At 33.4% G+C, this 13,028-nt stretch overlaps 1 protein-coding gene across 1 annotated transcript; it reads right to left on the reverse strand.

Annotated features, from left to right (window-relative positions):
• Window positions 1–5,357: 5,357 nt before the first annotated feature.
• On the reverse strand, window positions 5,358–7,277 carry LOC142221350 (fork head domain-containing protein FD4-like). The gene has a single exon (XM_075291059.1). The coding sequence runs from the start codon at window positions 6,946–6,948 to the stop codon at window positions 5,806–5,808; it is 1,143 nt and encodes a 380-aa protein (XP_075147174.1). The 5' UTR covers window positions 6,949–7,277; the 3' UTR covers window positions 5,358–5,805.
• Window positions 7,278–13,028: the final 5,751 nt, after the last annotated feature.

Consider the following 13,028-nt stretch of genomic DNA (forward strand, 5'->3'; position numbering starts at 1 on the left):
TTTTAAAATGTAAAGCCTTGTGCTGCTTGCACAAGATTATATATCTGAACGAACCAGATTACCTATCCGAAAGATAGATTTTCTTTGACTTTTTTTAACTTTTACTTTTTTGAACTTTATACTGACAAACAGTTTATTTGAAACCAATTTCTTAATATAGGTTTCCCAAAAAAATTTTTCATTTTTCCAGATAGCAGGAATATTTTTAATGAGTGTAAATACATTCTTCCCACAGCGTAGTAATAATGAAATAGAATACGATGCATTACTTGAACTAATTTATAAGAAAATCATAAACTATCTGGATGACAAAAATCGTTGGCGCCAAATCAAGGTCATTCTAACTATAGGTTAGTTCATTTTTCGTAAACAATTGTTCACTTTCGGTGCAATTCAATTACGACTATAATTGACAAAGCATTATTCACTTCAAATGCTTATGTTTTTGGATTGGGTACTATATCCATTGGCGTTGCCCTTTACTTTTAAAAAGTAAAGCCTTGTGCTGCTTGCACAAGATTAGATATCTCATCGAACCAGATTACCTATCCGAAAGATTGATTTTCTGTAGGTCAAACAGAGGGAAGAAGCTGGTGCTATTTCGACACCAAAGTTTAACATCAGAGTGGTAGTTCTTTATTCACGCTGTGCGTCTCTGGATTGCTCTACCATCTACACTACAAACCATCAGCAACACCTATCAATTCAAAACAAAAATATATATAACTACTTTTTGAATACGTTGAATTTTACTGTTACGTTTAATTTGCTTTGAGAATGTATAAACTGTATTAGTTTTATATATTATATACCTAATTTTGCTGAACCATATAACTTAATTAAAATATTCCTATGCTATAATTATAAGATTTATATCTTGTTGTATAGGAAATTTGCCTAAATAAAATAAATAAATAAATAATTGAAAATAAAAAATTGCGCGCGGTATTGGCGTTTATGCATTTCTTTCGAAACGTTTTAGAAAGTGAATGGTGTGATGCTAGAGAGAACAAAAACGCTTTATATTGATAAAAAAAATAAAATAACCAAAAAACAAATCACCGATTAAGGAACAGTATATTTTTGCCAATCGTTAAAAAATTATTGCGGATTTTAAATTGATTTGCATGAAATATATACATCATGAGTGGTTGTAGAATGATCTATATTTACTCTACATCTGAATCGCAGGTTGGAGATGAAAACACTTTTTTGAATCTCTATTTTTTATGTTACAGAAATTCCTAAAGGTGAGTACTAAGTTCGAGTTATTCTATAAACGGTATTTCGTTATTTTGTAATGAAACAAACAATTCACGTTATTAACAATAATTATTTTCATTTGCAGATAGACAAAATATTCTTACTGTTTAATATCCTTATTGGATCTAAGAAAATACTTTTGAATACCGTAAGTTAAAAGTCAAATTGATAATATTTTTTTATATTTTGTATAACTTTGCAATTTCAGATGCTTAAAAAGAAAATGCACACAGCAAAAAGCAGCTAAATCAATAAAATTGGACAATAATTCAATGAATATAGCAGCTTATGCCATATATCTATACCCAGCAAAAAATACTTCAGCAGTAAGAGTTTAGTTGCGCTTTTTGGTATACAATAAAGTAGGCAGTGCATCCACTGCGCAACAACGTAAACGAGTAGTCAAACTAGTTTATGATCATTCGTTTACGCTATTGCAACCAATTCATGCAGTATAGATGCATGAAAGGTACTGCTGTTTTCCTTCACGCCAACGTGTTATACTCAAGATTATATATCACTTCTGAGCAATATTTCTATTAAAATGAGCAATTATATCAGCGCTATGTGGAAGCTGCTCTAAATCGGGACATCGCCCACAGAAATAAGCGCTGATTCGGTTGTTTTGTAAGCAGTTGGTAGTGTCTCTCTCCCTTACAATCCTGCTGAAATAGTGCTTAATTTTTTACTGGGATAATATGGATAGAAAACATGGAAATTAATTAGTTTAGTCCTACTAACATAGAATATTACTTTTTTGAAGAAGCAATTACTAACTACGGACAAGTAACTGCATCCAACGTGCGAATAATATTTCCTTTATTGTATATCATAAGCCATTGTTTTGTGTAATATAATAATTTTTGGAAATAAAGTACTGGTTGTTATATAAAATTTACTTGTATTGTACGAAAAATTTCTTAGTTGTATACAAGCTTGTTGTACCTTTGTTGCAATAATTTCTTTACTTTTTTGAACTTTATACTGACAGTTTATTTGAAACCAATTTCTTAATATAGATTTCCCAAAATTTGTTTTTCACTTTTCCAGATATCAAGAATATTTTTATTGAGTGTGAATACATTCTTCCCACAGCGTAGTAAAGGGTGATTCTTTTGAGGTTAGGATTTTCATGCATTAGTATTTGACAGATCACGTGGGATTTCAGACATGGTGTCAAAGAGAAAGATGCTCAGTATGCTTTGACATTTCATCATGAATAGACTTACTAACGAACCACAACGTCGAATTTTCAGTGAATGGGCCCTAGAAAAGTTGACAGAAAATCCGCTTTTTTATCGACAAATTTTGTTCAGCGATGAGGCTCATTTCTGGTTGAATGGCTACGTAAATAAGCAAAATTGCCGCATTTGGAGTGAAGAGCAACCAGAAGCCGTTCAAGAACTGCCCATGCATCCCGAAAAATGCACTGTTTGGTGTGGTTTGTACGCTGGTGGAATCATTGGACCGTATTTTTTCAAAGATGCTGTTGGACGCAACGTTACGGTGAATGGCGATCGCTATCGTTCGATGCTAACAAACTTTTTGTTGCCAAAAATGGAAGAACTGAACTTGGTTGACATGTGGTTTCAACAAGATGGCGCTACATGCCACACAGCTCGCGATTCTATGGCCATTTTGAGGGAAAACTTCGGAGAACAATTCATCTCAAGAAATGGACCGGTAAGTTGGCCACCAAGATCATGCGATTTGACGCCTTTAGACTATTTTTTGTGGGGCTACGTCAAGTCTAAAGTCTACAGAAATAAGCCAGCAATTCCAGCTTTGGAAGACAACATTTCCGAAGAAATTCGGGCTATTCCGGCCGAAATGCTCGAAAAAGTTGCCCAAAATTGGACTTTCCGAATGGACCACCTAAGACGCAGCCGCGGTCAACATTTAAATGAAATTATCTTCAAAAAGTAAATGTCATGGACCAATCTAACGTTTCAAATAAAGAACCGATGAGATTTTGCAAATTTTATGCGTTTTTTTTAAAAAAAAAAGTTATCAAGCTCTTAACAAATCACCCTAATGAAATAAAATACGATGCATTCATGAACTAATTTATAAGAAAATCATAAACTTATCTAGATGACAAAAATCGTTGGCTCCAAATCAAGGTCATTCTAACTATGGGTTAGTTCATTTTTCGTAAACAATTGTTCAAATTGACAAAGCATTATTCACTTCAAATGCTTGTGTGTTTGGATTGGGTACTGTATCCATTGGCGTTATTCACACAACATGTGTTATTTTGCGTTTTAAATTTTTGAGTCGACAATTTCAAAATTTCTCTTATCACTGAGTGTTGCCCGATTCTATGTTAAGCTCAATGACAAGGGACCTCCTTTTTATAGCAGAATCCGAACGTCGTTCCACATTGCAGTGAAACCACACACAAAAAAATATTTATCTGTTTGGTGGAAACTGGGTTTGAACCCACGACCCTGTGTATGTAAGGCGGGCATGCAAATCATTGCACCACGTTGGCTCCCATTGAAAGGGGGCATATACGTCCCATTCGTCGTCAAGGGGTTAGCTACCTAGGGTCAAAGCACAAGATAGGATCCTTATTGTCTGTTCCTGATTGCAGAATACAAATTTTTGCAATAAGCTTGCTTATCAATTCTGAAACATAAATCATCACCAGATGAGCAACAGCCGTTAACTGTCAGTATATAAAACATAATTTATAATAATAGTAATAAAAATTTACATTTTTGTATTTTAAAATACATAAAATAAAACAAAATTAATTGTGTATTATTACAATTTTCTCTTTTATAAATAACTAAACATACCGATGTTGATTTTCATCGACAGGTAGTTCAAATTAAAAGAAAAATTTTGACTCAGTAACGGCCGCAGCTAGTTAAATAAAATCAGAACTCACATTGTGTTTGTGCGCCTCTATTTATTTCATTTTTTTTAAGAACATACACATAGCCCACAAAGTCAAAAATTTTCGTAATATTGGTAAAACTGTATTCATCTGTACAAAGAGTTATAAACAACTTTAAAGAAACCGGAATTAAAAGTCCAGGTCTGGTCGCCCAAAAATATTATCAATACGGGAAGAGCGTAAACTTATTAATATGGCGAAGACTAATCCCCGGATAACCTCTTCCAAAAATTGTGGTTAAAGTGTCATTAAAAAAAGTATTTCTGCAGAAACAGCCAGAAAAGTTTTGCAAAAAGCTGGATACCACTGTAGGTTTGCCCGTCGAAGACCATACATATCGTTTTTGAACAGACAAAAACGCATAGAATTAGCTCATAAATACACAAACAAGTCCCCAGAATTCTAGAAACAAGTTGTATTTTCAGACGAAATCAAGTTTTGTATATTTGGAATAAATGGACGACAAATTGTTTCGAGGAACGCAGGAACTGCGCTTGAAAAATAAAACCTTGTTGGCACGGTGAAACATGGTGTTATAGCGTGGGGGTGTATTAGTATTTATTGAATCGACGATGGAGAAATACAGTCATTTGAACGTACTAAAACACAATTAAAGTCAAAGTGCAGAAAAACTTGACCTAGCAGAGACGTTTTGGTTCCAGCAGGACAACGATCCAAAGCATACTGCTGATATCGTAAGACTTTGGCTTCTATATAACATCCCAAGACAGTTTAAAATAACCCCACAATCACCTGATCTTAACCTGTGGAACAACTGGAGAAAAGAATATAGCAATGTAATATTTCCAGCAAGGAAACGTTACGCAGGACTATGCAAATGGAGCGGGCCAAAATAACAGAGGAGGAAACAGAAAAAATTGGTAAATGCTATGCCAAACAGACTAAGTGAAGTTCTAAAACAACGACGCTATCCCACCAAATACAAACATTTGTTTATATAGAATTTGTTTATATATTTATAACGTTTTTATACAATTTTGTTTGACTGAACGCAGACTGTTTGGTTTCCCCATTCTTCAATATAATAATGAATTTCGTTGTTTTTTTTTTTGTTGTTTTCGTATTTAAGAGTTCAAATTAAATATACATGAAGAAATTTTTCTAATTTTTCACATTTATGGTATGTTTTTGTACATTGTATAAATAATTATATGGTGAACGCAGACTTTATGGGCTATGTGTATATGTCATTATCAATTCCAATTTGTGTCACATACATATTCTAAGTGTAACCTATGAAAGAGTTTTTCGTTTAAATGAACTCATTTTTTTTTTTGTGCTGATCATACGTTTGGGTACTTTGTTCATAAGGCTCCGAAAGCAAGGGTTAACAAAGTATAAAATTGCTGAGCCGAGAGCTACGTAGCCATTTCAACCACATTATATAACCTCATTTGGCATTTCAAAAATAATACAATTGCGAATTTATTCACTTCTGGATATTGTTTTTTTTTTTTTATTTAGTTACACGATTATTTGTTTTTGTGTGTGTTTGTTTTGAATTTTTTAATTGGTCTATATACACGAATACATAAATATCTTTAAATACAACTACTTATATTATTCTCAATTACATACATTAACATAATGTCTTGAACACGAAGCGCCTAGTGCTTCTAAATTATATGGATGCTGGAAGTTGAGTTTCGCTGATGAATATCTGCAGAGTGTTGAAGAATGTGGGGTAAAGTATATTCTGAGCGCGTATTATAAGGCGTAGGATGTAACGCTAATATCGAACTAGAAATTGGTAACTCAATCTTCTGTCTAGCATTTCTTTCAATATTACCAGCTGAATGATGGAATAATCCAAGGTTTGCGGCAGCAGTTATAGTGTGTAATGGCGGTAGGGGCACATTGTGACTTTCGTTATGTAACCTTTGAACATTTGTATATTTCGCGGGAGATGTTATTCTAAATTGTGTCGATAAGCGTATTTGTGGTTCCGATGCATCTTCAACATTTACACTATCACGAATTACTGTGTCATCGGCTTCATTATTTGCACCATATAAATGTCTGTTGCATTTTCGTTCATCGGGAGATATTAAACTTTCAATGGTAAACGATCGCTTTGGTCGACTAGATCTTAAGGGCAATGATTTTGCACTGAATGCATAAGATTCAAGGGGTGAAAAAAAATTCGAAGAACTTTGCTGTAATTCCAGCAAGGTTACATCCTCACAAGGATGAACAAATTTTTCTGACGAGATTGATAATTGAGGGGCAGAGACATCAAGAACACCTGTCAAAGACGGTACCCTTGTCATGTAAAAGTTTCTGTCGCTTATCAAATGTGCCGATGTGTCTATTGTTCTCCCCGAATCCAGCAAATTACTCCCAGTGCAATTTGAGTTATAAAAGTATTTATTTAGGTTCGCAAGGGCTGACAATTCTTCGTTAAGAATATCCTTATCATTCTTCTGTAATTTGAAGCGCTTCCTTCGGCGTAGTAAACTTCCATTTTCAAACATATCGAATGCTTGCGGGTGAAGCGCCCAGTACGCTCCCTTTCCTGGCCTATCGGGTCTGCGTGGGACTTTGATAAAACAATCATTAAAGCTGAGGTTGTGCCGCAACGAATTTTGCCATCTTTGTGTGTTTTTTCGGTAATAAGGAAAACGATCTGTGATAAATTTATAAATTTCATTTAATGGTAGCATTTTTTCAGGGGAACTCCATATAGCCATTGCTGTTAGTGAAATATATGAATAAGGTGGTTTCTGATCACCGTATGATTCTCGCGAAGGTCTTGGCATATTTTATTACCAAATCGCACTTGTCTAATTAACCGATCCTTTCCAATAACACACAAATTATATGAGTTGCAAGCAGCCGCTATTCATTGCCGTGTTAAATTATTCCATATGTTCCCATAGAAAAACAAATGAAACCTTTTATATTTTGGCAAATAGCAAGTTGAGTTTACACACTTTTGCAGACAATTTTCCTATCGAGTTTAAATGGGCTTCCCCGCATGTTTGATTTCTAATAATTTGTCACATGGATTAAATTTTGTTTGCCAAAAAAATGCAAAACTGCCGATGTTTACTCGAAATGCACATTACTTTATCTCGTGTTTACATTGATACTGAATGACTGTATGAGCGCTAATGCTAGTATTTACACAAAACCAAAGGCGCGCGCACTTTCTTCATTATAAACTAGAATTGACCAATCGTTGAGCAGTAAGGCACAAACAACGAAAAACTTGTTTTGATACACGCTGTGATATGCGGGAATGGGCGATACATACTTCTCAACGGTGGGGTATGTTGACATTTCCACTACTACTGCGGCGGAGTCAACAGCCAGCCAACCAGAATAATTACAACCACCACCATAAAAACTACCACTTCACTGAAAAGGTTTATTGTACAAAATACTGTTGCCATCTTTCCTTAAGCAAATAGTATTGAGTACAACGGCAACAGAGAACCACGATATGGAAGAATTTCTGTGGCAAAAGCGAATGTAAATATTTGTTCAATGGACTTTATGTTTCAGGTACCTGAATTTACACTGAAAAAAAAATGCATACTCGGTTCCGAAGATTTTGTCTTTACTTTAAACAATTTGGTATTGATTCCGAGCCAAAGAAGCGGAGAATACAAGTTAGGATACTTTTAAGACACAATTCTCCTTTAAATTTAGGTTTTGTGTACTTGCTTCTAGGAAGCAAATTTTAATTTTTCGCTTTCTCAGCTTTTTTTCTTCATATGCTATCAAAGTCCTTTAAAAACGAGTTAACGGCAACTTTATTTTCCAAATTAGGACTCGACTTCCAGTAGAAATTATGCTATGTTTGAAGTAAAAAACTTCTTTAAAATAAAGTTTTGAAAAACATGTCCTATATTTGAACGATGTTTTGCTTTGTAGTCAAGATGCAAAAAGACAACAAATTTAAAGACAATTTCAATAAATTTAAAGAATTTTTCTGAATTATTAAAGTCAGGTTGACCTTAGCCTATAAATTTTTTCTTTCATGTTAAGATACCCATTTTTAAGTCAAATCACTTAATTATAAGGACAATACGACTTCATTGAAAAGTTTATCGACTTTCGGACAAGGAAAATAACTTTATTTTAGAAAAATGCGTCTTCTATGCTAAACAAAATTTGTATTCGTATTTTAAAGACATGAAATCTTTGACTTCACGACAATATTTTTTTCAGTGTAATCCAAAAATTCGACTAAAAAAATATTTACATTGGATGCTCTCCGTTCTGTTCCGGGTAAGCTCGTAACCGGCTGAACAGTTTCATTTTTAATTTTCAAGGAAAGTAGAAGGTGATTATGTCGTGAAACTAGTTTACCTCATCTGAAATAGCTGAAATCATTACAACACTTGTCACAAATTCGGGTTTATTTACTCTTTAAGAAAATTCTTTATTACAAAAGTGTGTTTCTAAAATTTCGTCCTTGAGGAAAGCAGGCAAAACAAAATAATTCAACGTATAAATTAATTAAAAAACGGGTTTTAAAATATAAATAATAGAAATAAAAAATAAACAAAAAATAAAGTTAGTCGCCAAAATTGTAGGCGAGAAATTATATGACCAATAATTTAATGAAAATTTAACTCTTAAAATGCTTTCAGCTGCTAAGTTAAAATATAATTTTTTAAATGTGTAATATATTAAAAATGCCCTTTCAACAGAAACGTTTGAAAAAGATAACGAAAATAATGCTATTGCATACTTGCTTATATTTAGGATTTGGGTTGACTACCCGCATGTTTTTTTTCATAATTCATGCCAGAATTCGGTTAAGAATTGTTCCACTATTAAAGGTCTAATGGCCAGTTTCTCATTCTCCGATTAATTTTAACCAGTGGATAGACCTCCGGTTAGTAAAATTTTTGTATGGGATCAGCTGTTTTATCGACACCATAAATAATAACAAGACATTGAGAAACTGGCCCTAAGATAGTTTTTTTTTACCCCCAAAAATCCCCGCAAATTAATTTTACCCCAAAAATCTCCCTAAACGTGAAAAAACACTAAATTTGGGGGAAAACCTCCAACCTGGCAACACTGATAAGGGGCGTAAATGAGAAACGCCTTGGCCGTTAGAGTTTTTTTGCTGCGTTCATATTTTTTGGATACTTTCTTCTTCTAAAATTGTTTTTCAAAAAGAATAGATCTGAGAATATAAAACAAATCAACAATTATTAGATTCTGAATAAGACAAGTGGGTCAATAGTTGGATTACATAAAAGTTCACTAAATAAAATAAATAGAAATAAACTAAATTGCTGAAAATAGAAGATTTTTTATAATTTATTTAAGCAAATACATATTTTATGCTTAACTTATAGTACAACTAGTCTTTACTATGAAGAAGTGACTAAACAATACTAACATCAGTAGATTTATCAGTAGCGTAGCTAGACAATTTTCCTATGGAGGGCTATAGCCCCCCAAGCAAAAATTTAATAGACTGAACTTATAGGTTCAATTAAAGTTTTATTTTATAAACATGAATAAAACATCAGACATCACGATAACTACACGCAGAGATGAAACATGATTGTCACAATCATATTCTAGGAGCAAAATAATATGATAGGAGCTATTTTTGCGGCGACCATGTAACATTTTAACCTGCAACCATGTTGGCTCAGTGAACATGGTTCTAAGAAAAATATAATTGTCCTCATCTAAAATGTTATTATATTGATAAAAAGAATTTTGTTTGAATGAAAAGACAATGGTCACGATTTAAAATGTTTTGGTATTCATTAAAAATGTTTTTCTTCTAGTTAAAAGAATATGGTCACAACCTAATATGTTTTGATCTTTATGAAAAAACTTTTTTCATCGTCGAAAAAAGGACGCCACTTGAGAAAATAAAACACAAAATTAACTTTATTTATTTGTTTTTATTTATTTATAAACTAATTCATTGTTTATTTGTATTTACTATGTCGTGCACGCAAAGATCACATATTTTTACAAACTCTATTTTGGTTCAATTTCAACAATAAGTAATCATTTCATATTTAATTCGTGCCCATCAAATGTACCAATGCAGACATCATGTAACTGCAAATAAAAATAAATTATACCATATATCAAAATGCAGAACAAAAACCAGGTACATTTTTTCAATTACACTTTCATTTTTTGTGTTCACATAAAACCACATGCCACTTCTGAATAAATAAATTAACACAAAACACAGTAAATCCGTATTCTCCGTCCATTCCAAGAAACAATCAACACACGACTGACGCGCAAAATGAAAATCGTGTGTATCTGCTCAATGTTGTTATAAAATTCTTTTCGCTGCAAAAAAGTTAAAAAGTAAATGGTCACGAAAACAATGTACATGGTCTTTATGGCCATGTAATGGTTCTATACAAATACTTTTTTCCCTGCAAAAAAGTAAAAAAATTGAATGGCCAGGTACATGATTTTCCTGACCATGTAATGGTCTCAAATTCTATCATTTAAATAATAGAACATGTTTGCGGCATTTGAGAACCATTTAAATGCTTATTGCCAGCATACATTTTTCTCTGCTCGAAAACTATTTTTACAAAGACAAAATACATGGCAATTACATGCTCTAGATAAGCATTAAATGAATGCGGCAACCATGTCAAAACATGGTTTTTCTGTGCGTGTAGGAACAGCGATGGGATTAGAGGAGTATGATCCAAATGACGATATCTCTAAAACGACTTGGAAATTTGAAAATCAATATAAGCATGGCTTAAAGAGAAAATTGTTTGGAGATTCGGATTTTTTTAATTTAATATGGTGAACCGTTTTCAAGTTATTCCAATATATGTAACGGAAGTGACTTAATTTTGTACATAACGGTATATCTCGAGAAGTCGAGTTGATGGAAAAAACCAAGTGCATATTTGGATTCTGCGTCCCAAATAACCACAAAAACAATATTCGGTTCTTAATCAACAGAACCATAAAAAAAAACTAACTTATTACATACAAACACTTAAGACATTAGAAAATGCTACACTGGTACACACAAAAAAATTTTTTGATTTCAATCACGAAAATCGCGGATTCAAACATTTTTTTCTAATTGAAATGTCTTCAATCACGAAAATGATAGTATCAATCAATCATTTGGATTGAAAACCAACACGATTTTCAATTAAAAATTTAATTAACTTTTGTCACGGAATCAATTAATTGTGTGATTGAATCAATTAAAAACGTCATTGATTTTTAACATAGAAGTCAATCACAGTTTTAATTGAATCAATTAAAATTTTAATTAATTTCGCGACAAAAATCAATCAACTATTTGATTGATTCAACTAAATAATTAATTGTGAAGTTGGCTATAAATTTCAATCAAAAAAATTATATATTGCGCCCCCATTTAGTTTTATTTGAAATAAAATAACATATGCGTTTCTTAAAAAAAAAATGTTAAATATTTTATTATTTTTTTAATTATGCAATAGACAAATAAATTTGGTTCTTGTCATTTGTGTGTTTTGTTCTAACATAACTTATAAAGGGTGATTCTTTTGAGGTTAGGATTTTCATGCATTAGTATTTGACAGATCACGTGGGATTTCAGACATGGTGTCAAAGAGAAAGATGCTCAGTATGCTTTGACATTTCATCATGAATAGACTTACTAACGAGCAACGCTTGCAAATCATTGAATTTTATTACCAAAATCAGTGTTCGGTTCGAAATGTGTTTCGCGCTTTACGTCCGATTTATGGTCTACATAATCGACCAAGTGAGCAAACAATTAATGCGATTGTGACCAAGTTTCGCACTCAGTTTACTTTATTGGACATTAAACCAACCACACGAATGCGTACAGTGCGTACAGAAGAGAATATTGCGTCTGTTTCTGAGAGTGTTGCTGAAGACCGTGAAATGTCGATTCGTCGCCGTTCGCAGCAATTGGGTTTGTGTTATTCGACCACATGGAAGATTTTACGCAAAGATCTTGGTGTAAAACCGTATAAAATACAGCTCGTGCAAGAACTGAAGCCGAACGATCTGCCACAACGTCGAATTTTCAGTGAATGGGCCCTAGAAAAGTTGGCAGAAAATCCGCTTTTTTATCGACAAATTTTGTTCAGCGATGAGGCTCATTTCTGGTTGAATGGCTACGTAAATAAGCAAAATTGCCGCATTTGGAGTGAAGAGCAACCAGAAGCCGTTCAAGAACTGCCCATGCATCCCGAAAAATGCACTGTTTGGCGTGGTTTGTACGCTGGTGGAATCATTGGACCGTATTTTTTCAAAGATGCTGTTGGACGCAACGTTACGGTGAATGGCGATCGCTATCGTTCGATGCTAACAAACTTTTTGTTGCCAAAAATGGAAGAACTGAACTTGGTTGACATGTGGTTTCAACAAGATGGCGCTACATGCCACACAGCTCGCGATTCTATGGCCATTTTGAGGGAAAACTTCGGAGAACAATTCATCTCAAGAAATGGACCGGTAAGTTGGCCACCAAGATCATGCGATTTGACGCCTTTAGACTATTTTTTGTGGGGCTACGTCAAGTCTAAAGTCTACAGAAATAAGCCAGCAACTATTCCAGCTTTGGAAGACAACATTTCCGAAGAAATTCGGGCTATTCCGGCCGAAATGCTCGAAAAAGTTGCCCAAAATTGGACTTTCCGAATGGACCACCTAAGACGCAGCCGCGGTCAACATTTAAATGAAATTATCTTCAAAAAGTAAATGTCATGGACCAATCTAACGTTTCAAATAAAGAACCGATGAGATTTTGCAAATTTTATGCGTTTTTTTAAAAAAAAAAGTTATCAAGCTCTTAACAAATCACCCTTTACATACAATTACTATCAATAACAACTACAGGGTG

Source organism: Haematobia irritans, chromosome 1 (assembly GCF_050003625.1).
Source record: "Haematobia irritans isolate KBUSLIRL chromosome 1, ASM5000362v1, whole genome shotgun sequence".
Lineage (NCBI taxonomy): Eukaryota > Metazoa > Arthropoda > Insecta > Diptera > Muscidae > Haematobia > Haematobia irritans.

What these genes read in the sequence shown, in the direction of transcription:
- LOC142221350 (XM_075291059.1), bottom strand. Translation starts at nt 6,948, where the DNA reads ATGCCAAGACCTTCGCGAGAATCATACGGTGATCAGAAACCACCTTAT.